The sequence below is a fragment of the Eumetopias jubatus genome, unplaced genomic scaffold (genome assembly GCF_037043125.1).
Source record: "Eumetopias jubatus isolate StellerSeaLion01/CBP00866 unplaced genomic scaffold, mEumJub1_p1.0 scaffold_7, whole genome shotgun sequence".
Taxonomy (NCBI): Eukaryota; Metazoa; Chordata; class Mammalia; order Carnivora; family Otariidae; genus Eumetopias; species Eumetopias jubatus.
The window spans coordinates 106,991,566-107,017,491 of record NW_028274813.1 but is presented as its reverse complement, the minus strand read 5'-3'; the positions used below and the strand labels follow the sequence as shown (position 1 = coordinate 107,017,491).

The window sequence follows — 25,926 nt, the reverse complement described above, 5'->3', positions numbered from 1 at the left end:
CCACTTGCCTCCTCCTTCCCCTCCATTTGGCCCAATCCTTGACTTCACTGCTCAGGAAAGCCCAGGTGACTCATCTAGCAGGCACGTCACCTGCTCACACCCCTTCCCCGAAAGAAAGACAGAGCTGCCGGGTCTCCCCCGCTGACAAGGGGCTGATCTGGTGGGCAGTCACTCATCTGGGCCCCGCCCCGTGTCACCAGAAGTGGCAGGAGCCCCACTCCCTTGCCTGGAGGGGGAAGGAAATGAGGAGCCAACCAGAGGTCCTCTGTTTTCTCTCTTCCCGCATAATTTCTTTGCAGGAAATGATCTGATCTCCTGAGCTGTCCCCATCCTCCTCTGTCATCATCTTAAGTCTCTTCCCCGACCTCCTCTTTCCCAGGGTTGCCCCATCAGTCCCTCTCTGGACTTCTTTCCTTCTCCCTTCTCCAGCTGGGTTTCCCTCTCCCAATTCATCCACACCCAGGACCTCAGCATTTCCAGGGTGTGATCCTACAGACGGTCGACAGGTTATAAGAGCAAAGTGTTTCAGCGGCGCTCAGATCCGTGGGCAAAAGGCCCAATCCCGTGGGCCTCCCTTCTGCAGGACTGCTCAGAGGCCTGACCACGTGAGTGCCCTGGGCGCCCAGGGGGGCTACGGCACAGGCTTTCCAAGCTCAGGTGATGACAAAACCCTGTCTCCCTGACCCCACTTGGGGAAAGCCTGCCCACAGGCTAAGGGCTTCCGGTTCGGCACGGCCGGCCCCGGTGTCCCTCCTGATGGCCCGGCTGCCTCCTGGACACGGTTAGGCATCAGCAACTCATTGCCACCTTCCCACCCAAGCCATCCCAGCTTCTGGATGTCCTACCTCACCATCTTCCCAGTTAAAGCTGGTCAATAAGCGCCTGCGGACTCAGGCCTGCGGCCCTCTCTCAGCGCCCCTCCCAGCCCTGCCACCATTGCTCCAAAGCACTCATCTTGGTCTCCTTCAGTTTAACAGCTTTCTAAGGGTGGGTTTTTCTTTTGAAATTTGGGGTGGGGGGGCTGGGGTTTGGCCACCAGCCATTTCTCCTAGACTTCAACTTCTGTATAGTGGCCAGGTTAATCTTTATGAAGCTGTCATCAGATAACCAACCAAACACCCTTCCTCCGGTGACCTCATTCACAGGCAAGAAGCGAATCACGGAGTATGGCATTCAGGGCTCTTGGCTCAGTGCCCCACAGCCTTGTCAGCTTCATCTGCCCCCCTCATCCCAACCAACCACAAGAGCGGCTGTCCTCTGAGCTCACCCTCCGCTTTCATGCCCTTCCCTCTACCTGCGATGTCCTTCCTTCCTTCTCTGCCTCCCAGTGTCCCACCTGTCCTTCCGGGGCCAGCTCACACCTGTCACCATGACTCTGAGGTCTTCCTGCCTGATCTGGCACTTTCCTCCTTGGCCTCTACAGTTCCCCTTGACAGCTGGCATAATGCCTCACGGCGGGGGACACAGATCCCTCCCGCCACTCCCAACAGACCGTGACTGCCCAAGTGAAGCCCCAGCGTCAGTACATACTAGGAACACAGCAGAGCGGACTGACTGAATGAATTCCATAGGGACACCAGCCTGGAGGCCGGTCCCCCCCTGGGATGCCACCATTGCCCCCTCTGGACCCTCCGGCTACTTCAACTGCACCTACTTCGTGTTTTGTAATTACATTTACTCCTGCCTTATTGATTCCCCACAAGGCCATAGCATCTTGATGGCAGGGTCTGTGAGTCCTCCTTGAACCCCCGCCCCCAACCTGGACTGGCAGGAAGGACCTGGGGCATCAACAAGGAAGGAAGAGACAAGCTGGCAGGCAGGGCTCCCACCCAGGCTCCTCAACCCGAGAACCACCCTCAACGACAGTAAGTGCCCTTCTAGAGCTTTGTTCTGAGGTGGTGGTGGTGACAGGGATGCTTGTCTACGTGATGCGGTAAGACAGTGTCGGGCTGCAGACAGAAGCACGTGCTCTGGAACCCGAAGGCCGAGTTCGAAGCTTCTCCATTTACTAACGGCGCTACTTGGCATGAGTGAGGTGAGCAGCCTGCTCCTTGGCTTCCTAATCAGGAAAGTGAAAAAATCATACCACCGCCATCTTATGCAGCGGTTACGAACCGTGGGCTAACACGCATGAGGCGCTCCAAACAGCACTAAGTCGTCCAGAAATGTTGACCATGCTCATCACCATCGTCCATCCCCTTCCAGCGAGGATGCCAGGAGTCTGTGAGATTTTCTCGGTAGGGATGAAGCCAATAGCGTTGAAGGGGTGAAGGTGGGGGGAGGGGTGCTGGGGCCCCGCAGAGAGGAAGCACTGATGTCTCACCGCCAGTCCCGCCCCTGACTCGTCAGCTGACTCGCCCCCCCATTCAGGTGTTCCCACAGACTGGCACCCACTCTCCGCCCCCCAGGCTCAGGAGCTAGTCCTTCCTTTGGAGAAATGACCTAAGCATTCTCAGCCCTCAGACAAGTGGCCTGAGGAATGGGGCAGCAGGGAGGGAGAACTGAGTCAATGGGACACCCCTGCCCCAGGTCCAAGTTCAAAAACCATCCTGTTGTCCTGGCCCACACAATCTAGAAGGGAATTCCCAGCAAGCTGCCACCCGGGACAACTTTCATTCTGAACCACTGAGTCAGGCAGCATGGCTTCCAATGCAGGCGCCTGCCCCGGAGTCTGTGCACTTACCGGGCTGCCTTGGCCAAGGGGCGGGGGGAGTAAAACGGCCCCCAGATGAACTTCAGACCAGCTAACCTTGAAAGCTGGAAACCCAGAGACGAGTTCACAGTCCTGGCCTTTCATTTCTCAAGTGTTAACACAGCTTCTAGCCTTCAGAGTTTGTTTTTAATAACTCAATCGGTCCTTTCACATCAGGAATGTGACCTTCCCTCTGCAAAGCCCAACACTCACAGTGATATTATTTTACAAAGATGTTAGAACAGATTCACCCAAAGTCACATTTCACACTGCCCACTTGTCAGCCTGTATGAAAGGGGTTTCAGGCATCTCCCGATGTTCTAAATGCTTTTCCTCATCTGATGCTATCAGTCAAGGACTCGAAGCAACTGGAATAAAAGCCTGACCAACCCCCATCCCGATTCACCGAACTTGGATATTAACTCTTTCTCTTCCTGAACCACAAATCAAACCCCCAGCAGTCAAGGCCCAAATGCAAATCAAACTCACATTTTCCCAAAACCACCAGACCAACACATTAAAAAAAAAAAACCTCAATAAAAACAGTGGATGTTTCATTTGTCCTGAGCCCTTCAGCAGGCCCCACGCTGGAGCTGAGGGGCGCTCCTGGAGCCCAGAAGCCACAGAAATGATGGCCCAATTGTTCCAACACATCACGAGACAAGGCAAGATGATAGAGGAGGCATCTAAACATGGAAAGGCATTTACAAAATAGCAAAAAGAATGAAAAAAAAAAATGGGTGGACATTGTGATGGCCATTGGCCAGGCACAAATACACAGGCCTGATCCACAAGCATCAGAAGGACTGTAACAAAACAAAACCAGCATGGGAGGGTGGGGGACGATGGGCAATTGTGCTTTTCCCCCTGATTTCCTTGTATCTTGCTGTGTCAAAGAAAAGGTACATGGGATGCCTGGGTGGCCAAGCCAGTTAAGGATTGGCCCTCGGCTCAGGTCATGATCTCAGGGTCCTGGGATCGAGCCCCGCATCGGGCTCCCTGCTCAGCGGAGAGTGTGCTTCTCCCTCTTCCAATCCCCCTGCTTGTGTTCTCTCTCTTTCTCTCTTGTTCTGTCTCTCTGACAAATAAATAAAATCTTTCAAAAACTAAGCTTTAAAAACTAAATAAAATTAAAAAGTACATAGTTAAAAGACGAAATACTCAGATAAAATCCAAAGTGTCTCTTGAAACCAGTCAACAGAAGTCAAGGGGCTGGAGTCTTTCTTCACTGCTGCCCCTGGCTTTGCATCAAACCACACACACGTATGCTTGGCTGACCACAGCTTCTCGGCTCCTGAGCACAAGGTTTGGGGGATTTTCATTCACTCACGTCTGACTGCCACCCAGGGGAAATACAAATCCAGCACATGGTCGTCTTTTTCCTGCCACCACTGCTCTCAGGCTACCCTGTTCTGCGGGTGACCCCCAAATCACTGTAACCAGAAACCTGATGGGCTGAGCTCAGCTGATGGTGGGGGGTGGGGGTGCAGGGAGAGCCTCGCCGTCAGGGCCCCCTCCCCACACTGGCCACCAGCCAAGGCTGCAGCTAGAGGGGGTGACAGTCCCATGGATGAGGAGCTACTTACCCAAATTATTGTGTGCTGGGGACATTGGGTTCGGGGATAGGTTTGGAGAACCTGCAAGGTGAGACACAATCGTGAGAACTAACAGAATATTCTTGGCTTGGAGAGCCAAATTCCTGAACGCCTACATCAAGATGGGGCAGCTCAATGGAGCAAGAAGATAACCCTGGGGTGAGCCTCCAAGGCCCAGGAGGGGCCCTGACCCCGGGGTCCTTGCTCGACTTTCCATCCCTGGGTTTCAGTCTTTCCTTGTGGCACAAACGGATAATCGGATAACCTCAGAGGTCTCTCCCAGGACTTGATGGCGTGAGGGTCCTGACCAAGCCCGCAGCACAGGGCACAGACCTCCCTGGCAGTTGTGCCCCCCGGAAAATGAGACGGGCAGGGAAGGCTCGCTCCCCAGTCTTGCTCAAAGGCCCCAGCAGCGAAGCTGCGCCCTCCTGCCCATCCCAAATGTAGCCCCTTCCCCGGGTCTCAGGAAACTCAGCAAGCTGCCTCAGAAATCCCACAACTCTGCAACCAGACGGACATCTGACGTGAGGCATGACGCTGCCCGTGGGAAAATGTCCAAACCTACCCAATGCTTGCTGCCCTGCTACCTTCTCTCCACCCCTCGCTCCCAGAAAAGAGAAAACCACATGGCATCAGCCTTCAGAAATACCAAGCGGCGCCTCTCCACAGAGTAACTGGGCTCATCCCTCCGTCCCTGCACCCAGAGGCCTGGCAAGTCAGTGATGCGGGAAGAGCCCTGGTTGGGGGGGGGGGGGGCGCTCTCCCCCTGACACGCCAGTCCGCCCGCACAGGTGCCCTGAGCTGTTAATGGTGGTGTGTTCCCGCTCCCCAACTCAGCTGCAACCTCCTTGAGGGGGAGGGATGAGCCATGGGCTTCTTTTCCTCCTCCTGAACCCAATCCATCAGGGGATATGGAAGAGTCTTGGAAGAGGCAGAGCTTCCAAATTGGCCCCAGAGTCCAGGCGTGCTCCCAATGTATCGGCTATGGGGTTTTAGCAAAGTGGTTTAACCTCTTTGAGCCTTGATATTTTCCCTCCCTTCAGGTGTAAATGGGATAATACCATCCACTGTGTGATTTGTAGACGTGAAGGGGGGTCCTGAGTATACAAATGGCCGTGTGATGACCGGCCCACAGCAGCACTCAATAAGTGCTCGTTTCCCGTTATTGTGGCAGCCCATTTGGGGGTAGGCATGTTAGGGGAGCCACAGGGCTAGACCCCAACTAGGACACCATCACATCTCAGCTGCCAAGACAGCAACTCGATTGGTTTCCCAGTGGACACTTTTGAGTCAAGAACAGAGGAGAAGCAGGAGACCCCACCCAACCACCCACTGGCTGGGGGGGGGGTCCCTAATGCCCAGTGTCCACCTCTGACAGATCACTGACAGCCCCAACAGGGCCCCGCAGGTGCGCTGATGGGGGGAGAGGAAGACAAAGAAGAGGGACAGAGGGAATGCGGGGGGGGGGGGGCAGAAAGGAGGGCGGGGAGGGGGCGAGAAACGAGAGCCAAGGCGGACAGGGGCTGGCTGCTCATTTGATACTCGGACCCTCTCCTTTGGTGTGTTTTCTTTGACAATAGCAATAGGTCCGTGAACAGGAAGAACAGCTAGGAGGGGAGAGAGAAAGGAGCGAGAAGCCAGGCAGCATCTGGAGAGATGCTGCTCGGCCGGCCTGCGTCCTGCACCGGCATTCAGAGCTGCAGAGTAGCAGGCCTGCCCCGGCCACTTGGCATCGAACACAGGGAGGCCTTCGATGCATTCCAGCTGGGTTCGCGCCGTCCGCCCCTCGCGGGGGTGTGTGTGCCCACCCCCACGTGCCACAACGCCTCAGGCTGGGTACCAAGCAGCTAGGTCTACAGTGAACGGCAAGTCTCCTTCAGGCTTCTTGCAGGAACCGCACACCCTCTTCTGGGCTGTGTGCCAGGGTGGGTGGCTCTGCCTCATGCAGCGGTGCCGTGTGGACCAGGCATGCCCGCTCTCATCAGGACGGAACATCTGCTCGGCTCCCTCCTCCCCACCCCCCCACCCACCCCCCCCCTCCACCAACCACACACACGAGTGCACATTCTATGTGGCAGCTGGGGTTCAATTCAAGCAGCCGCTGGTTTGGAGCCAATTTGGTCCCAAGACAAATGACGTGGGAACATCTGGAGATGGGGCTGGAGACAACGGGGCTGGGTCCCTCATGGCAGGAATACATCGATCACGTTTGGTCACTACACACAAAGAGATGCTGCGCGGCCTCCCCCGGCAAAGACCCTGCCTCCATGCGGGCTCTCCTGACTGGGCTCGGGGGATCGAGCCCACCCACCAGGCGACTGCCAGCAGCATCTCATGGGGGCACAGACCCTGCTTAAAGCGCACAGAGGCTCCCGGCCACAATGGAAGCCCCGAATGAGGGTCTTCCTGCCTCTCCGCACTCTCCAGCCACACCGTCCCCTGAAGGTGCAGGGCTGTCCTGCCCACGCGCCCCATGACTCTGCCTGGCATACCTTTTGCCTGCCCTGATGGCTTGGCCAACACCTACCCACCTCCAAGACTCAAGAGACACCTACACTGTGAGGCACTTCTCTGCCCCAACACCTCCTCCCCAGGAGGCCCTCCCTTGTGCCCGATGCCACGGCGGCGTTGGGGGGGGGAGGCATTCTCCATCAGGGCATATAGCTACCAGTTGGCTCCCTCCCCAACTGGGAGCAGCTCAGGCTCCTCCGCTATCCCCAGCGCCTGGCACAGTGCCGGGCACATGGAGGTTGCTCTATAAATGGTGGAGAGAGGGATGGAGGGATGGATAGAGGGAAGGCAGGTGCTCGGTTAGGATGGAGACTCTGACCTGCATCCATGCTGTGGTTCATCTGGTGGTCACTGGTCTCTCCATCTTCACTCAGGTAGCCAGGGGGTGGGGTTTCTGGGAATCAGAAGGAAGGCAGTTCATTAAACGGCCTCCACGGTTTGACTCGGAGACCCTGCTGCACGTATCACACGTTCGCGGCAGCAGCAGGTACTGGAGGAACTCTGGGCCACGGAGCAACGGCACCGGCTCCTGGATCCAGTGGTCCTCACGCCCTTCGACACCCGGCTCCTCAGCTGGTTGGCGACCACCTCTGTTCACGTGGCCCAGACTGACATACCTGTTCCTAGAGCCTCTGCCAGGCTAACTGCTCCTCACCCTGGAAGGTCAGGTGTAAGCCCACCCCCCTCCAAGGAGGCCGTGGACTTGCCTCACCCTTGCCCGTCTCTGTCCTCCCAAGGGCAACTCCTTCATGCCGCACTCTGGCTCTGCTATCTACCCCTGCTAGGACACCTTGTTCTTTGTCGTCCCTTTAGGCGAGGTCCTGGCTTCCGCAGGGGGCTGCAAGTTCAATGACAGCAATAACCGTGATCTATTTCTCTGAATGACCCCCAGACGGTGACTTAGCTCTCTAAGGTTTGCTCAGTGAACACAGTGACCTACCCCCAGGGACCAGCGCCACGTGTGAAGGACCTGGAAAGCCTGGGTCCATAAAGGACTCTCTCCGAATGCTCTGCCCCTGCGCACAGGTCTGTGGTCAACCTCAAGCACGGGGCGAATTCACTCAGGGTGAGAGGCTCGTCCAGATCAGAGCACTCTCCGAAAGACAGGCGGCAGGATTCCTGCCACTGGGACCAGCCCAAGTGCCGCCAAGCGGTCTTCCTGGACGCCCCAGTGCTGGTGATTCACACATTATTTGCATGTAAATGAGGGGCTTCTAAAAACATTTGCGCTCTGACGGCTGAGCCCACTTTCTCCCCCGTGCAGGAAAAACTCCACGCGGGCCTCAGCTCCCACCCAGGCTGCAGCCCGCCCCCCCCCACCAGGCTTACTTACTTAGGGGCCGGTTCTCCGCACTGGCTGCCCGGCCCTCGGCTCCCCCACGGCTCTGCAGGCCCCCAGACCGTCGGGGGATCCTGCCCAAACTCCAGCCTCGGCCGCGAGGGCGGTGAGAGAAACACAGCGCTGCAATTTCCGCTTCCAAAATAAATGACTGCACCGAGCCCGGGCGGAAGGGTCACGCCGCCGCTCCTCCGTGCCAAGAAAAGCATCATTAGTGAGCGGGGAGCCAAGGCCACGGGTCCTCTCCCAACGGGGGTGCGGTTCTGAGTCAGGGGCCCTCGGGCCAGCGCCGTGTGCGGAGGGGGGACGGGCCCGAGGAGGGCCAGGAGAGCCGCGGGGGGACCGGTGTCGGGGCGCCGGTGCCCCGGCCTCCCGGAGGCCTGCACGCCCGCCGCCCCCCCCCACCCCCGGCGCCTACCTGGAATATTGCTCTGGGGCTCGATGCCCGCGGGGAAGTTAGTGTTCTCGGGGATGGAATGGCTGTAGTCGTCCAGCGGGGGGAACTCGGCCGGGATCTCTGTGTGGCGTGGGACCAGCACAGGAGGTAGAACTGTCCAGAAGAGCAGAGGCGGGTCAGTGTCAAGGCCGGGCTGGCACCCTCCAAGCCCTCCAAGCGCCACCAGCACACATGCAAGGCGGACCCCCCCACACACCCCGGGAAGGGGAAGGAGAGGACGGGCAGGTAGCTGGGAAAGGTGGCGCCTACCTGGGGTCTCTACCCTCTGGTAGTGGTAGGGATTCACGCAGACCTCGTCCTTCTTCATGTTGAAGGCGAACTCACACAGCTCCATGGCCCGTAGCTCATGGTGACTGTGCAGGTCGGGCCATCGCCACAGGCGGCAGTAGATGACATGGGGGAGCCCCTTGCGATGGGACACCTGCAGGCGGCCATCCAGGGACCTGTCCGGACGGAGGAGGGGTGGAGAGGAACAACGCAGAGGATTTGGCTTGGGTTCTCCCCGAGACGGGCCCACACTGCTGCCTCCGGTGAGCTTGCTGGCACAGCCTCAGGAAGCCCTCCCCAGCAACCCCTCGTTTCTATGAGCCGCACAGGGCCCGGGCACCAGAGAATCCTGTTAGGGCTGGCAGGGCTCCCAGGAGAGGATCACAGAGGCCCACCAAGGAAGGCCGAGGGCCTCCCCGGGCTGGCAGTGTAGACCCTGACCGCACCAGGCCCTGGGGTGAGTTCTCCAGCCCTCCACCCCCCATATGAAGGGAATGGCACTTGACTCATGCTCTGAGCAGGCCCATGGGCAGGGCCGAGGCTGAGCAGGTCCACGGGCAGAGGGGCTCAGGGCTGAGGAAGAAAATGGGAGTTCTTGGGGGTATGTGCGTGTGTGAGGACCACAGTGATGCTGTGAAGTGACAAAGCACAGGCGCATCTATCCCCTCCCAACACTCACTCAGCCCCTCCCCCCATGAGAAAACAGGAAGAACCTCTCTCCCTTTTCGTCGGTATTTGTGACGAGGCAGGGAGGGAAAGAGGGCAGTTGAAGGGCTTGTAAATGGTAAGAGCCTACAGTGCCAACCTCGCAGGAATCCCTTTCAGGTGGAGGGTGGCACCCGGGTATCCCCGTCCACAGCGCGCTCCTAGCTAGAGCCAAGGCCGGAGGGCTGTGCAGGAGCTGAGTAGGAACAGAGCTTCCAACTCCACACCAGGCTGAGTTCTGCAACTGTCCCCAGCCTGGCTGGACCAAACACCACAGCCAAGGACAGGGCCCTGTCCCTGGGCAAACAATGTCTTCTGTGGTGACCTGGGCTCTGGGCAGCTGGGGCTTGGCGCCCCCACCTCTCAGGCCAGGCCAAAGTGTGGTCCCTGACCAGCAGCACGGGGCCACGGAAGTTTGTTAAAAAAGGAAGAGTCTCCGAGGCCTCCCCAACCTACTAAATCATAATCTTCCTCTTTATAAAGCCCCCAGGCGATATGCGTGACAAGAAAGGCGGAGGGGTGGTACTGGGCATGACCCCTGGGAGCTCAGGAGTGGCAGGCGTACTCTCAGCCAAGAGTAAGGTAGGGAGGTGGGAGGCGCCGGAAGACGACGTCCAGTGTCAGACAGGTGAGGAGATCCTGTGCACACAGTTCTTTATTTAACAAATCTTTTATGAGCTCCGACTATGTGTGGCACGAGGGACACAGCGGGGAGGGAAGAGATGTCATAGTCAAACGGACCACAGAGTAGTCCCTGCTCCCATGGACCTTCCAGTCCAACAGACAAGACCAATATTAGTAAAATCATCATCACAAACTATGCAAGTATTCTGAAGGAAAAGTGCAGGGAGCCACATGACCCCGGGGACCTTGCTTTACTGCAGGGCTGGACAGGGTGCGTCTGAGGTGGTGATGGTTGGCCTGAGAGTCTAACGGACAAGGAAGAACTAACCAGGCACAGGCACATGGGAGAAGGGCACTCCACATAGGGGGAAGGTCATGTGCAAAGGCCCTGTGGATGGTGGAAAATATGGCAAGGAAGAAGAACAGAAGGAAAGCCCGAGTGACTGGAGAGTAGAGAGGGAGAAAACCGGGTATAAGATGAGGGAGGGGAGTGGGCAGGGCTGATTCCGCAGGGCCTCAGGAGCCATGACAAAAGGTTCTGCCTTTTTCCTAAAAGCCATAGGGAGCCCCCGAGACGTTCAGCTGTGTGTGCACGTGTGCGTGCACCAGATGGCCCCCGTGAGAATCTCGGCAGCCCGGCCGAGACCAGGCACCATGGGGCTGGACAGCGAGCGGACGTGCACATGAATACGGAAGTACACAGGGGCAGGACGACTCTCCCTACAAGAAGGCCCAGGCTAGGATCCCACCGGTCAGTGGGTGCCACTTTTCCCTTAAGAGCTGGGTGGGGCCAGTGGAGAAGCATCTGCAAGCTCTCCCTCCCCTCGGCCCCCACCCAGGAGGGCACCCATCTGCCTGAACAAAGAGAACTGATGGGCCCTCTGTGTGGGAGGGCCTAGCCAGATGCAACCAGAAGCACCAACCCGAAGAGAAAGAAACAGAAATCCAATCAAACTCTCTAAGGCCCTGGCCTGGGAGTGGGGAGGGGACAAAGGTCAGAGCAAGACTTAGTTACAGGGATTGACGGGGAGCTGCTGACGAAGGGCCTCTCAGAGGATGTAATTACTTCCCTCCCGTGGGGCCCCGAACCAAGGAACCCCTCCAGCCAAAACACAGTAATTACCAGGCAGGGCAAGAGAGGACAGCCTGGGACTCGCCCTCCCCCAGGCACAGGAGGACTACAGGTACGGAGTCATGCAGCCTGGGGTCAACAAGGGGTTCTCCTCTCCCGGCCGGGAGACCCTGGGCAAGGCAGGAGGTCTCTGAGACCCTCAGCTCCTTCACGTGGAAAATGCAAACAGCTCCCGCCCCTCCCCCCAGCTCAGTGCCCACTGGAAGCCCTTTGCACCGAACCACCCAGCGAGCGTTTTTGCTCCACATGATGGCAGTCCTGGGTCAATGGGGTGAATTGTGGGGCTGAGGAGGAGAGAAAGGGAGGGTGGGAAGGCATGCGTGGCGACAGGATTACTCAGCTGCTCCCATTCTCTTGCAAAGCCACCGAGCGCCTGCGGATGAGGACCGCTGCCACAGTCACTCTTCGGAAAAAAGCCGCAGCTGAGAGCCAGCTGGACACTGTGGTGGCCTCTCTAGGGGGAGGCCCTGGAGAAAGGTCCAGGTGGGCAGTGAGTGAGGGCTGGGGCCGTGGAGGGGGCCCCTCACCCCCCCACCTGGCTGATCGAAGGGGGTGACCCTCTTGTTTTAAAAATAACAATAATGGAGGGCAAGAGCGGGGCGTGGTGGGGCACAACGCAAGAGAAGGGTCTCAGTTTCCACAGGGCAGATGGCCCAAGAGAGTGAGCACAAGGCCGAGCTCCTGACAACTCTATGCCTGGGCGGGAGCCTTTAGGAAGGAAAGGGGGGAGGGGACAAGATGCTCTGGGTGCCCCTGATGAGGAGGGACCCTCACACACACACAGCCCCAACGTCAGAAACCCCCAGAACCAGGACACTCGAGCCAGGCACCTCACTCCACAGAGATCGGAGTGGACCCAGGACCTCACACCTGCTCAGACACCTGCGAGGGGGTAAAGGGCACGGAGTGGGCAGACGTGGGACGGCCACGCAGACGTGAGGCTCTGACATGATACAGGTGACGGGGCCAAAGTCTGCGCGTGGGGTGGGCTGTGATGGGGTCGCTACGGGTTTCTGCAGCTGAGGGATGGGAAGGGACATCGAGGTGGAGGAGGAGGGCAGGGGCATTGTATCTGTAGGTTGAGAACTTCAGTTCGCCAATTCCTCATCCATTCCTTTCTGCATTTCATGGGCTGTGTCCTCTCGAGGATAAAGTGCTTGGCTGTCTCCCCGAAGAATGATGGCACAGAAGGCTCCAGGCAGAGAGGATGGCGGGGGGAGAAAGGAGGAGAGAGAGTAAAGGGGAGGAGATATGGGAGTGGGTAGAAGGAGGTAGTGGAGGGAAGGAAGAGAGGAGAAGGGGAGGGGTGAGGAACAGGGGGAGGGAGAGGGGAAGGGAAGGGAGGAGGGAGGGAAAGAAATGCCCCTCCATCAAATACATCAAACTGAAAGGATGCGTCTATCTCTGTCCTGCCCAAGGTAACAAGTAGGAGAAGCGCGCAGACAAACGTGGAAAGGTGGCCAAATGGGAACAGACTTCAGAGCGGACCGAGCAGAAACCAAACCACCTACCAAAGGAAGCCAACAAAAGTGATTCCATTTGTGCCTCAGAACCTGGGAAAGACTCAGGAACTGGAGGCGCCACGCGCTTCTCAAGATGAGACAGAAAACTGGAGGATGGGTTGAAAGTCTATGGAAGAGACAGTCAGATCAGCTTTCCTCCCTGAGCCCCTCAAACAGGACCTCCCCCGTCCTGTAAGAGACAGGTCTGCTCTCTGCAGAAAATGAGCCCGAGGGCAGGGCTCCCGATGGGACCCCGAGGGCGCAGCTGTGGTCAGGGGAGGGCTGGAAACAGGCTGCCGTGAACCATCGCTTGCTCACTCAGTACCCAGGACAGTGACAGGCAGGCGCATGCCCCCCACCCCCATCCACTGGAGAAATTAAACAGCCCAGCCCATAAGACACGCAGTACTGACATTTGGGGAACCCCCAGCAAAAGGGCCCTGTTCCTGCCAGCTCACCCTGCAGGGAGGCTCACCTGCCAAGGCCAAACACAGAGCATTCAATCTGCTTTTTACGGCTTCACTTGTAAATATGAATGCACAGCCAGAATCCTCAGCCATTTAAAAGAAAGCCTCTAACGGAAGGCACAGGGACAGAAATAAGTGGGGGAGAAAAACGAAGTCTCAGACAACGCAAGAAGCAGAGAAACTTTCAAACAAAATGAAACAAAAACTACTCTCAGGGAGACAAGATATTGCAATCCTAAAACCGGAACATTTACAAACTACTATAAAAAAAACACTTAGAGGGGCGCCTGGGTGGCTCAGTTGCTGAAGCGTGTGACTCCTGATTTCGGCTCAGGTCATGATCTCATAGGTTGTGGGATCGAGCCCCCCTGTCTGATGGGTTTCTCGCTCTCCCTTTGCCCCTCCCCCCACCCCGCCCTCTCTCTCCACTTCTCGAAAACAAAAACAAAAACCCAGAAAAACCTCTTGGAAATAAAATAATAATAATAATAGATAATACATAATAAGTTAAAAATTCTGGAGAGACCTGAGGTTTTCAACTATATACATGATTTATCAATTAAGTTTTTAAAAATCAAGGGAAGCCCAGTAACCAAGGCAGTGTGGTAATGGCAAAACCACTGAGAAACATACCAATGGAGCCTAACGGAGCTAGTCACGTGTATAAGGACAGCTGATGTTCAACAAAGGACCAAAGACAATTTGGTAGGGAGACGACTGTCTGTTCAACAACAGTGCCAGGACGACCGGATATCCATTTGCAAGACAAATGACCTTCAACCTACACCCGGCACCCTACACAAAAATTAATGGAAATGGGTCCTAATACAGGGCCTGAAACTACAACCACAGGAAGGAATCTTTGTGGCCGTGGGCTGGGAACACGTGGCTGAGACACCGCCACATCAGAAGCACATTCTGCTAAACAAGAAAGTTGACCAACTGGACTTTCCTCAAAACGTAAGCTCCTCGTCTTTGAACAACATCGTTGAGAGAATAAAAAGGCACAAGTTGGGAGAAAATATCTGCAAAGCCTCCATCTGACAGAGGACCCGCTTCTGGAATATATCAAGAACCCCGAAAACTCAATATTAAGAAAACAACCCACCCAACTATAAAAACAAAAACAAAAAAACAGGTAAAGGATTTGAACAGACGCACCACAAGAAGATATAAAGACGGTAAATGAGGCACATGAAATGATGCTTGACACCACTAGTCATTAGGGAAGTGCAAATTGAAACCACGGTAAGACACCACTTCATAGTTGCTCAAACAGCTACAATTAAGGGCCGTGCCACACGCTGGTGAGGGCAGGGAGCGCCTTAAACTTCAGACGTTGCTGGTGGGCACGTATAACAGCGTAACTACTTTGGAAAAACAGTTTGGGCGTTCAAAACAGTTCTCAAAGAGTTCAAAACCTAAACCTCCCAGATGATCCACCCATTCCACTAAGTGCTTCCCCAAGAGAAGTGAAAGCATCTGTCCATTAGAAGACCTGTGTATGAACGTTCATAGCAGCTTTACCAGTAATAGCCCCGAACTGGAAACTACCCCATTTCTCAACAGGTGAACAGACAACTGGGATATATCCACGCAAAGGAACACTACTCAGCAGTAAAAACGAATGACCTATCGACACACACGACACGGATGAATCTAAAAACAGTTGCGCCGAGAGAAATAAGTCAGACAGGATTCCGTTTCTGTCACGTTACGGAGTAACTTAAAGTAAAGGCAAACATCTCTAGAGTGGCAGAAAGCAGATCAGTGGCTGCCTGGGGGTCGGGTGAAGGGATGGGAGTGGGGGCAGATTAAGAGTTAAAGGCTACGTAGACTATTTCCACAGCCCGGGTGGCTTCACGGATGTAGACAGACGGCAACATTTCTCAAATTGTTCACTTTAAATAGCAGTTGGTTGTATGTCGATTACGCCATTATTCAAAAAAAAAAAAAAGGCAAGAGCTTTGGGGCTTTGGACTTGGATAAACCTGGATTCAAAGACTGACCGTGCTCGAGAACTGTATAAACTTCATCAAATTGCCTCAGGTCTCGGTCTTCATTTTTTACCATCTGAAATGTAAGCCCCTTCATTCGACTGCTGGAAAGACCCGTGGATCCTCGGTGCAGAAAGCCTTTGGCAGAGTTAGAAACAGTCAATGTGTCCTACTGTCAACTATTATTCATGGCTCATTATTTCCTCCATCACCAGCACAGCGCCTGGCAAAGTAGGGTGCACAGAAACACCAGCCCCCACCCAAGGCTTGTGAGGATGGTACACTGGTATGTCTGAGATGCCAGGCTCCTCGCCTGGATCACACAGCAGTCTGCATCGGGCTGCCGCTAAAGACCAGCCTTCTCGGCTGCCAGGCTGGGCCCCAATGGCAGGGAGGCGGTCACGCTCTCCAGCCCACGAGCACGTGACCACCAGCCTGGCTTGGCAGGATTTTCCAGAAGTCATCTGGTCCATGCCCCTGCTTTGGGGCCACTCACCACTTCTCATGCATCGGCAGCTACTCCTCTTAGTTCAGAGTCTGGGCTGCCCGGAGCCAGCCCTGGCGATGTTCCTTCTTCCTCATTCCCTCCCTCCATCCCACTCGAAATCCTCACCGATGCTTACCACAGTCAGAATAGGGAATCAGGAGTTTCAGCCGCTGGATCTAATTTAGCTGATGTGTCCAGTACATACCCTCCTAAGCTCACAGGGCACCGGGCCCATGTGAAGTAAATCCAATAAATAGGTCTTAATTCTGAGCCGATGTTACCATGAACATGCTCCGTTGCAGAAGAGGGTCTATTTATGGCCTGCTCTGCTCCCTGACCCAGCCCTTCCTTGTAGCCCAAAACCAGTGGCTGGGGCTGACAGCACAGTCCCAGAAACAGGCCTCTGGGCCTCCTCCCCGTTTGTGACAGAGATCTCTTCCCACACCCAGTGGCTTCCTGATGAGAGACCTCCAAGTCTTTCTCCAGCAACCCTCTCCAGCTCCTCTGACAGAGGTTTAATCCTTAAATATATTCTTCACCAACCGAACCATTTCCTGTGGCAGGAAATTAGGTTTCCTCCCATTGGCTCCAAGTGGGACCTGTGAAGTGTCCCAAAATGGTGGCGGGAGCCACAGCCAAGGATGTGGACATGCCAGAGCCCAGAGCCGACAGTAAGGCAGAGCCGGCCAGAGCGCTCCCAGGCGACAGGGTGGGGCTGGGCCCACCGCCTGCCACAGGCCATTCACATCCTCCATTACCAGTGATCTGTGACCCACAGCCATCTGGGGGCTGGCATGAAGTACCAGAGGATTTGGACACGGGGGTCCAGCAGAAGACTGGGAGCAGAGCACGTAAGTTCCAGAAACACACCAAGACCTATTCAGCATGAGCCATGAGCCAGTGAAGTAAATGTGAGAATACAAAATATGGCAACACCCCAGTCTACCCTGCCTCCACCTAGCTCAGAACTGAAGGGGCTTGCCCAAGTCCTATAACTGTGCAAGGCGGGCCCGGGATTCAAACCCAGGCCAGCACTGAGAAGTAAAGAGAAGGGAGGGTAAACAGGGCTTTTTCTGCTGTCCCACGCTGAATGCCTATCGGGGAAACAGACCGCTTACCAACCAGCAAATACTGACCGAACACCTCCCACAGGCCAGGCAGGAGCCGAAGAAGTGAACAAAAAGGAAATTCGTTAATGCTATCCTATTCCGGTCGAAACCGATTTTATTTTACACACACAATACTTACCTTTCTAGCTCCTTTCAGAGATAAGCTTTCTTTCCTGACTTGCCTATTGAGTAGTGACAGTAACACTAGTGACAGAAGTTACTACCGCTAGTATATGCCAGGCATTGTGTTGGTCTCTGGATGACTGTAGCAGATTGAATTCATCACCTTCTTTGTTATGTGTGCCCTTAGCTGGATGGCTCCCCTGCTCCTCCTAATGTGAGTATAGTGTACTTCCAGGGCTTCTGACTTTGGGCTAGGCTACGGACTAGCTTTGGCCCAGGGAACGTGAGCAAAAAGGTCAAGAGTCACTGTGTGTTTCTGCTTATCTTCTTGCACCTCACTTCGAGAAGAGCTTCCCCCAGAGAAGCTGCTGCCCCGCCCCACCTGGGCCCAGGATCTAACACAGGAGGAGCAGAATGAGCCAAACCTGCACAAGGCGCCAAGCCCAGGTGAGCCAGAGAAGCCCGACTCAGCATCAAAATGGCTGTTTTAAGCTGCTGAGCTTTTGGAGTGTTTGTTACTCACCACTAACTGACGGATACACCACCACTGGTCTTCCAGATAAACCTGCAAGTATCATTATTATCACATCCTGATGGAGAAACAGAGCACTGACAAGGTTTCCAAAATTTGCTGAGGCCCCAGGGTTAATATAAAGTGAAGTCAGACGATGTGACACTCTTTTCCTTAACTCTGAATGGGGCATCACGGCTATTTCCTGACCTTGAAGAGGACACAGAGATAAGACTTAACCATTTCAGGAGGACTTCGTTTTTGTTTGTGGAGGACAACCTACCTACAGGCTTACAGAGTTGATTTGTAGTAAATGGGAACTTACCACATTTTCTCAACTACTGCTCATTTTTTGAAGTGGTTCAACTAGCACATCAACGCAAAACCCAAACCTTTGGTATCTACTTCATCTCAATTTATCCTCTACCTTTATACTTCCCCCCTAATATCTGCTATAGCTTAGTGTAAGAAAAGGGGTTATTTCTCATCTTGGGGTTACCAGTTAATACCACAAACCCACACCCACACCCACACTTCCCTGAACACAGATGCCGCAGCTGATAGGTCCAGTCCATGTGCTCTGAACGTGTGCTGCACTCCCCGCCCACGCTAGTGGGATGGGGCCTCACCTCCCTTCCTTGGACAACGATCAAGCCAGCCACTATCTGTGGGTCCACTCACATGCAATAACATTTTTACACAACACTTTTCTTGAGCTTTGCAGTCTATGTGGGTTTTCTTTTTGTTTTGTTTTCCTGGTACAAAATAAAAGCAAGGCTTGCTTGAGTAATTTCAGATTTGGGTTAGGTGTTAACTCAGCAGACCATCTAAGAAGGCAGAAAAAATTCTGGAGACTTCACAAGGCCCCAAGCACTGGTTCTGTTTGGGCTTTGGGCCACAGTGGTCTGCCTGACAGCCCTCACTCTCTGCTGCTCCTTACCGTGCCAACATCAGAACGTGCCTTCCTCCCTTCCATGCCACAGATGGCCCAGGAATGATGTGATAGATTAGCAAACATGAAAAGCCCAGAAAACACTCCTGCTGAGAGGGTCAACGGATCTGGGGGTTCACCCAGGATCCATTCCCTTTGGTAAACACAGCTAAAACCAAAGCATCCTTTGTTCTAGGCAGAATTTCTGCCCTGGCCGGGGCAGGGGTGGGAGGGGGGTTTGTGCCCAGTCTCCTGGCTGTGGGGGACAAACCACAGAGGCCCAGCATTCAGGGAACAAAGTGTCCTGGGTCAGCTGAAGCGCTGGTTAAGTCAATGTCTGCTGGAAAACCCACTGTGGAGAACTACCCATGGAGGGAGCTAGAGAGTAAACTTGTCCAATCCCCTCCTCTGGTGGCTGAGGAAACAGAATGATGGATTGAACACCTCCAGGCCACCCAGCAAATGAACACAGAGTGAGAAGGTGGCTTCCCCTAAGCAGGGTTTCCCTGGAGCCAGGCTCCCCGCTAATGTGCTGATGAAGTCCGTAACGTGTACGAGTCTGCTTTCCCGCCTTGGGAATCCCAGGACAGTGAAATGCTGTCTTTCTGTTGTACTGCATCTGAAGGGGCCCGATGGTCTCCCTTTCCAGGAGGACTCGTGTTCAAACACGGGACTGAGCCATGGCTGACTCTGGGGAAGGATGCAGGCTCCACTTCTTGTCCTACCGCTGCAACTTGTGGAGGCTTGAAATTACATGAACATAAAAAAGTTACAAACAAAAAAAATCGAGCTGTCCATCGAATACACTGTTCCCAGACACTTGCAAAGTTGTCTTGGGTGGTTGGAGTTTAAAGGGGAAAAAAAAAAAAAACATTTCCAACATCAGCCTGTTCTTGTCATTTGGTGCCATCAAGAAGGAAGCTGGTGAAGTATGTGCTGGGGTAGGTTCTGGATAACTGAGGTTTCGTTATGAGCTCTGCCACATGGACCACACGCTCTCGCCCAGTTTCGTGTGATCTCAGCAAGTTCTGAAAGTAGAAGCCCGTTTTTGAATGTTCCAGTTTAGATTGGCCTGGGAGGAGCTCCATGCAGGATTTCACAACCCTCCATACCACTTCCACCAAGAACAACTCAATTTCCATCGGAACTTGCAAATGGATCATGGCTGGTGCTTCAGGCTGCCAAATTTGGTGACAGCCCCATAAAGGCCCAGGCCCAGGCCCCCTGTGCCCCCTCCTCTTCACTCCTCTGCCCCGTATATAGGGGCCCCCTCTCCCTGCTAGCCTTCTGGGGCAGGCTGCTCAGGTCCAGGACGAGGACCCCAGACAGATGAGCCCTGAGAGTGAGCCCTAGAGGTTGAAAGAGCCTTCTGGGCCGACCCTCAAGGGAGGAACACCTCATCCTGCATCTGCAAGGGGCTGGACCCGATGGGAAACACATGAAGATCATGGGGGACCTCAGGACTTCCTTCCTCCCCAGGGGCCAGGTTGCATACTTCCTGGGAAAAAACCCCAGAAGGCTGGTGTGTGGAGAAAGCTCAGCTTAATTATGATCATCTGTAAAGCACACATAGACCAAGAACTTTTTCACATGCGGCTGTAAAGTGAGCCCCACTGTTGAGCAACCTCAGCTCTGATTCTTTGGAGAGAGAGGAGAGAGAGAGAGAGAGAGAGAGAGAGAGAGAGAGAGAGAGAGAGAGAGAGAGAGAGAGAGAGAGAGAGAGTGTGTGTGTGTGTGTCGGGGGGGGCGGGACTATTCTCTGTACTGTGGGGTGTTTGGCAGCATTCCTGACCTGTGCCCGTAGATGCCACTCCCAATCCCAATTGTGATAACCAATAGTGTCTCCAGACATTGCCCAATGTCCCCTTGGGGGCAAATTCACTCCCCCTGGGTCCCCTGAGAACCTGTGGGTTAAGGAAATTGCTCTGGCACAGGTCAGGGGTGAGGGACAGAAGCAATTTCTGCCTCAGAGCAGGTGTCTCCCTGGTACTTCTTCCTCATTATCTCCCTGGATACAGGGGTCCTGTGCGGTGGGGCCTCACTCTTACCTTACAGGTAAAAGATTCAAGTGATGTTGGGCGGCTTGCCCAGAGCAGCAAAAAGCAGCGCCTGGCCTTGAATCTGGGTGTCACACCCCAAACCCGGTTCCCCGTGATCTCAAAACGCAGTGTTCACTGCGTTAGAATTGTCAGATTCTCCCCGGGCCCTCGTCAGACAACTGTCCTTGACCCCTCCCTTCCCCCCACACAAAGAAACCCGTTAAATCTCAGAGGAGGAGGTTGCTTTTGAAATCTATTTAACAGCTTTGGTGTTTGAAAACTTTTTTTTTCCTTCCAAGCACCAGCTTGATGGGGGCTGCTTTTCCTTGAGTATCAGCAGGATCAGAGAGACTTTAGGTCATAGATGGAAGACACCGGAGATCGGGGTTGGTCTCTGGTTACTGGAAGAGGTGGAAAGAAGAGTTCCCAAGCTTCACAGAAGTTTCTGGATGGCCATTTCACTCTGCCAGTTAACATTCACTCAGAGTAGAATTAAGCCTGAAGATCGTTTGTTTATTTTTAAAGAGATCACTCAGGATACTCACAGCCCTTAGCACTGTTCTGATGGGCTTAAGGCAAAAAGCACACTTCAGCCCAGCTTTTAGTACAACACCCACCCCCAAAGCTCACCTCATAAAATACAGGGAGCTTGAACTGGAATCCTAAATCCAGGTGTGTTCAGAAACCTCTTCCTCATTCTACTGGGCGCTCCTGGCCTCGGGCCTCCTAGAGCCCTGCTGTGCCGCGGGGCCATTCACAGGACCAACACTTAGAGGCTCGGTTTCCAAACGGCTTTTGGGACATGGATGGATTTGTATTTTCAGTTCAGGGGAAAACAAAATAAAAGGCCAGGCTATAGCCACAAGACAGAAGCAACCAGAACAGAAAGGATTCCTTCGCTCTGACAATGTGATGCTCCAGGTGGGGAAACAAAAATGAGCAGTTAGGGAAAGAAATGTTTTTACTAGCCTCAAAAGTCTAACCTTGGAGGGAAGACAAACAGAAAAGAAAAAAGAGAACTATTAGAGAATTATCTTGGCTTGGGCTCTTTTCTCTGCAGAAGGCGGGGTGGGGAAGGGGGCTGAAATACAGATCTTGACCTTCTGCGAATAGATGCCTTGAGACTGAGAAATATCAGGGCGCCTGGGTGGCTCATTCAGTGAAGCATCTGACTCTTGGTTTCGGCTCAGGTCAAGATCTCAGGGTCCTGAGATGGAACCCCATGTTGGCTCCCTGCTCAGCAGGGAGATTGCTTCTCCTTCTGCCCCCCTCCCCTGCCCCCCATGCTCCCACACACTCTCAAAAAAAAAAAAAAAACAAAAAAAAACTGAGAAGTATCTTTGCTCCTTAAAAAATAAAAAGGGCAGGGTACCAGAAAGTCACCTCCCCTGACAACTGCTATTTCTCTTATCTGCCAGTGAACTTCAACATTAGCTCACTTCACTAAACAAACAATTCTTATTACAGGACTCTTAGTCATTCTGTTTTTCACTTTCTTCCACAAAGCAGAAACCAGTAAGGTCTGAGTATCCTCTCTAGGCTGTCTTTTCCCAGACCCGGTTCCCAGCCTCCCACCTCCTGCCCCGTCAGGTTTGCATGAATAGAGCACCGTGAATCACTTCCTGTGGGCAGACTGCACGTTTAGGGGTGGGATTTTCTTTTCTTCTTCTTCTTTTTTTTTTTGGAGAAGATTTTCACAGACATTTGGGGTTAAACAAGTGGAACCAGGCGATGGTACTGATAACTGGCTGCCTTGTCCTATCAGAACACATCAAAGTTTCCAAAGACTTATTGAAAATGTCAGGCTGGTGTTTGGGTCTAGGGCATGGGGGAGGGGGGGCGGTGCAGAGGTGAAGAGGGCAAATAAGGAGGTTTTGTGTTAATTGCACAGTTTTGACTTCCTTAATTATGAGTCACTGGCCAGGGAGATAAAACAATGCCACAAATGTTAGAGAACATGCAAAGGGTAAACGGGACAACGTGGGGACGTTCCAACTGAGAGGTAGCACTCACTCAAACTCCAAGTTTACGATTCCTAGCAAAACACCATATAATATGGGTTAGAAAAGGAACATTCCCAAATTTCAGTCTTAACCACATTTACAACTATTTCCCTGTTTTTTAAGAGAAGCCCCAAAGCCTTTAGAATCCTCAAACCTTTCAGGTCAGCCACTGTTGGGGAGCTGGAAGTAAGGGGTGGGGAGGTGCGGGGAGTGGGAGGAATGATCACATTTCTAGAAAAAGTCAGTTTAAGGACCGGGAGATTAAATAGCTACCTTTGTATGTAGAAAACACAGCATTTACAGGCCGCCAGTCTCTGACCTTCCCCAAATGCTCTCCTCCTTTCTGGAACATTGCTTTACAGGCTTACATAAGCAGTTTCCATCTAACCGGTAACAAAGGATGGGTGTCCGTACATTCTGGGCATCGGTATCTTGAGGACAGTTAAGCAACCAATTAGCATTCCTTTCTGTCTAAGGGGACAGACTTCCTATTGTACCTTAACAAAAGGTTCTGGTTCATTGGGGGCAATTTCACCTAAGACAGCAAGAACCCCTATGGGCAGGATGATAAGAATTCCCAGTCAACAAGGGAGGACTTCCGAGAGCCAGGCAAGCGCTTAAAATGTCCAAGTGGCGACAGCGTGCCACGAGATGGCTCTTGGCTGAAAGCTGCATCCCAGGCAGGAACACAGGATCCCAGGTGAGGCTCCCTCCGCTGGGTCCTGGGCACTTACCACTCTCGTCGTACTCAGCCCACCCAGTCCTTGCCAAGATTTGCACGGGACCCACCCACGCACCCACGCCCTCGTCAGACCCCCGTCTGCAGACAGACAGAGGTTTCGAGGCCTGATCCACGGGGACAGAAATTCAAAGTGCCTAACCCATCCGAGCAGCAGAAGTAACCCACTGCAGGCACAGCATGTGAACACGGGGCCTCTGCATCCCTGAGCCAGAAATTTGCAGCCAGTCGTCACATGCCACGGTGACATGTGGGTCCGGAGACTCTCTTCTCTGACCAGCCTCATTATGCCTCTAGCTCAAAACGTAGCCCGTTCTGTGGCTCCTTCTGCTGAATGCCCTCTCTCTGACCTCCTCCCTCAAAGTCACAGTCCCCGCCGTCCCATGTTCACCTGACTCATCAGCACCTAGCACCAAGGGCCTGGTGGATGAAGTAACTTCCAGGTGTTTCCGGCTTCCCCTCCCAACTAAGACAGGAGCTCCTTGAGGGCAAGGAGACCCAACTTAGCTTTCCCTGCAGGCTGGACGGAGCCCAGGGCTTGCATATTAACATCTGCTCACAAAGCAGGTCACGGCAGTGCAACTGTTCGTCTGTGCATACACAAGCAGAAGATGCGGGAAACAAACAAAAACCTCAGGCCGCACCCCACCCAGCCTATGAACCCGATCAAGACACCAAGCCTCAGAGTGCAGGGATCCACAGGGGCACATGACTGCCAGAGACCCAATCTCAGAAACGTTCTCTAAGCCATCAGCTGCTCTTGAGAGACGCAGGTCGAACCGCAAGGGAGGACAAGCGATGACGACCGCGGGTGCCAGTGATGCTGAAGCAGCCTGTAGGAAAGTGCGAGAAGCCAACATGCAGTTACTGAGTGAGGAAGTTCCTCTCCCTTCATCTGCCACACCAGAGAGCGACGAGGTCATCTGTGGCTGACTATAGGCAGTCATGAGTTAGAAGGCTTTGCGCTACACTTCCTTAACAAATATTTGTTGAATGCGGATTTTACCAGCCTTAGATGTCCCAGAAGAGAAAGCACGCGGACCCCTAGGGTGGGAGGCCGTGGGGACTGGGGCGTTTGCAGCCATGCTGCCGAAAAAGAGGGTCTCTAGGTACGGGGCACCCCAGCTAGAACGCAATGGGGTCCATGGACCTCTGGTGGCCCCCTGCTTTCTAAGCACCGACATCCCACAGACCTGTGGCATGCGCTCACTCGCAGCGGAAAGTAGCTTCAAGGTGGCCGTGCCTGAACTTGCCATTCCTTTACCTCCTCGAGGCACGCAGGCCTCGGACGAACCAAAGCTGAATCATCGATGGAAGCAGAGTAAATGTGCGATCAAGAGTGAGGACTCCCACCAAAATGCCTTTCTTCTCTACCAGAAGTGGGACCCCAGGGGAGACTTTGACCTTTTCTGCAAGGGGGGAAGCAGAACGAACAAGAAACCCCCAGGGTCACAGCAGTACAGCCAGCCTGGGCAGTCACAGCTGTGATGTGACAGGAAGGAATTAAGTGGCTATCCACCAACGTCCTGAGAGGGAAGGTGGCTTCAAAGGAGAAAGGTGAGGGAGCCGTGGTGTGGTGAGTGTCAGGGGCTGCAGAGGGGCTCACGTCTGGGGCCGGCCTGGGTGGAGCGCAACCCGGACGCGGGAGTGTCCTGTGCTATCTTCCGGGCTCAGGAACCACAGGACCGCGGAGCTGAGGGTAGGGGGTGGGGAAGGCTCCAGAGGTCAGCCACTTCACAGCCAGCCCCCCTCTGGCTCCCCCCACACCCGAGGACACTGAGGATCAGGAGGGGACAGTCTCTGAGCCAACGCCCGTGTCTTTCTTCTAGTTTAGGGATCCATGATCCCCAACTCTCTGGGACCCAAAATGGAAATCACAGCTGCGGGCTGACAAAGCAGCTAATTCCACAACAAAGGGCAGGGCGCCCACCCAGGGCAGGGAGGCTAGCTGTGCAGGGGGCCCTTCTCACCCTCCACAGTCCAGCTGGGGGGGGGGGCGGCCCAGGGCCCCCGCAGCCGGCATTTCAAGTCAGCCGGGGCCCATCACGCTGGGCTCTGGAAACGTCTCCAGCTCTCTCCTCCTTCCTTGGCCTGAGCAGCAGGACACCCCCTGCCATGGGTCCTGGATTGTTTGGTAACAATGGAGGGGACATTAAACAGGAGATGAATGAAGACGGGAAGTGAATCACTGACATCTCAAACAGGCTCCTTGGAAGGAGCAGGGCAGAGGGAGGGGCTGCAGGAGCCCAGGGCTAGTTCCGGGGCCTCGCGGTGTGGGGTGTGGGGGGAAGGTTCCTGGGAGTTCTCTTAGTTCTCTTCTTGACCCACAGTAGGGTGCCCTCACCCTCTGCCTGCCTGTGACCAGGGAGCTGCTTCAGGCATCAAGTTCCTGAATCACCCTCTCGAGGGACCCCGGTGTTCTCTGTCCCCTCCATCAGGCGGAAGGAGGGGGATAAAACTGGGTCTCCACACACTGACCCCACTTTATCTCCACGCCCCTTAAAAAATCTGAACCTGAGAAGGGGTGGCTGCCAGCTCTCCCAGCAGGGGGAATGGGCTGGGCTCAGAGCATTAATTACATAAATGGGAATGTTCTATACACACACACACACACACACACACACAACACACACACACACACAATGACTGAGCTGGGCTCAGAGCATTAATTACATAAATGGGAATGTTCTACACAC

The 25,926-nt window shown here is 54.3% G+C and overlaps 1 protein-coding gene across 2 annotated transcripts in view; it reads right to left on the bottom strand.

The window, feature by feature from the left end:
• Nucleotides 1-25,926, bottom strand: part of SMAD3 (SMAD family member 3) — a 111,067-nt gene that overhangs the window by 12,459 nt on the left and 72,682 nt on the right. The window contains exons 2-5 of one of the 2 annotated variants that reach the window (XM_028100484.2): nt 8,844-9,037; nt 8,556-8,687; nt 7,118-7,192; nt 4,279-4,329 (exon numbers count right to left, since the gene is read on the bottom strand). In XM_028100484.2, coding sequence (XP_027956285.1) covers nt 4,279-4,329; nt 7,118-7,192; nt 8,556-8,687; nt 8,844-9,037 — 452 coding nt within the window. Of the gene's footprint in view, nt 1-4,278; nt 4,330-7,117; nt 7,193-8,131; nt 8,216-8,555; nt 8,688-8,843; nt 9,038-25,926 lie in introns of those variants that run through there. The other variant, XM_028100485.2, reaches the window with a different exon arrangement.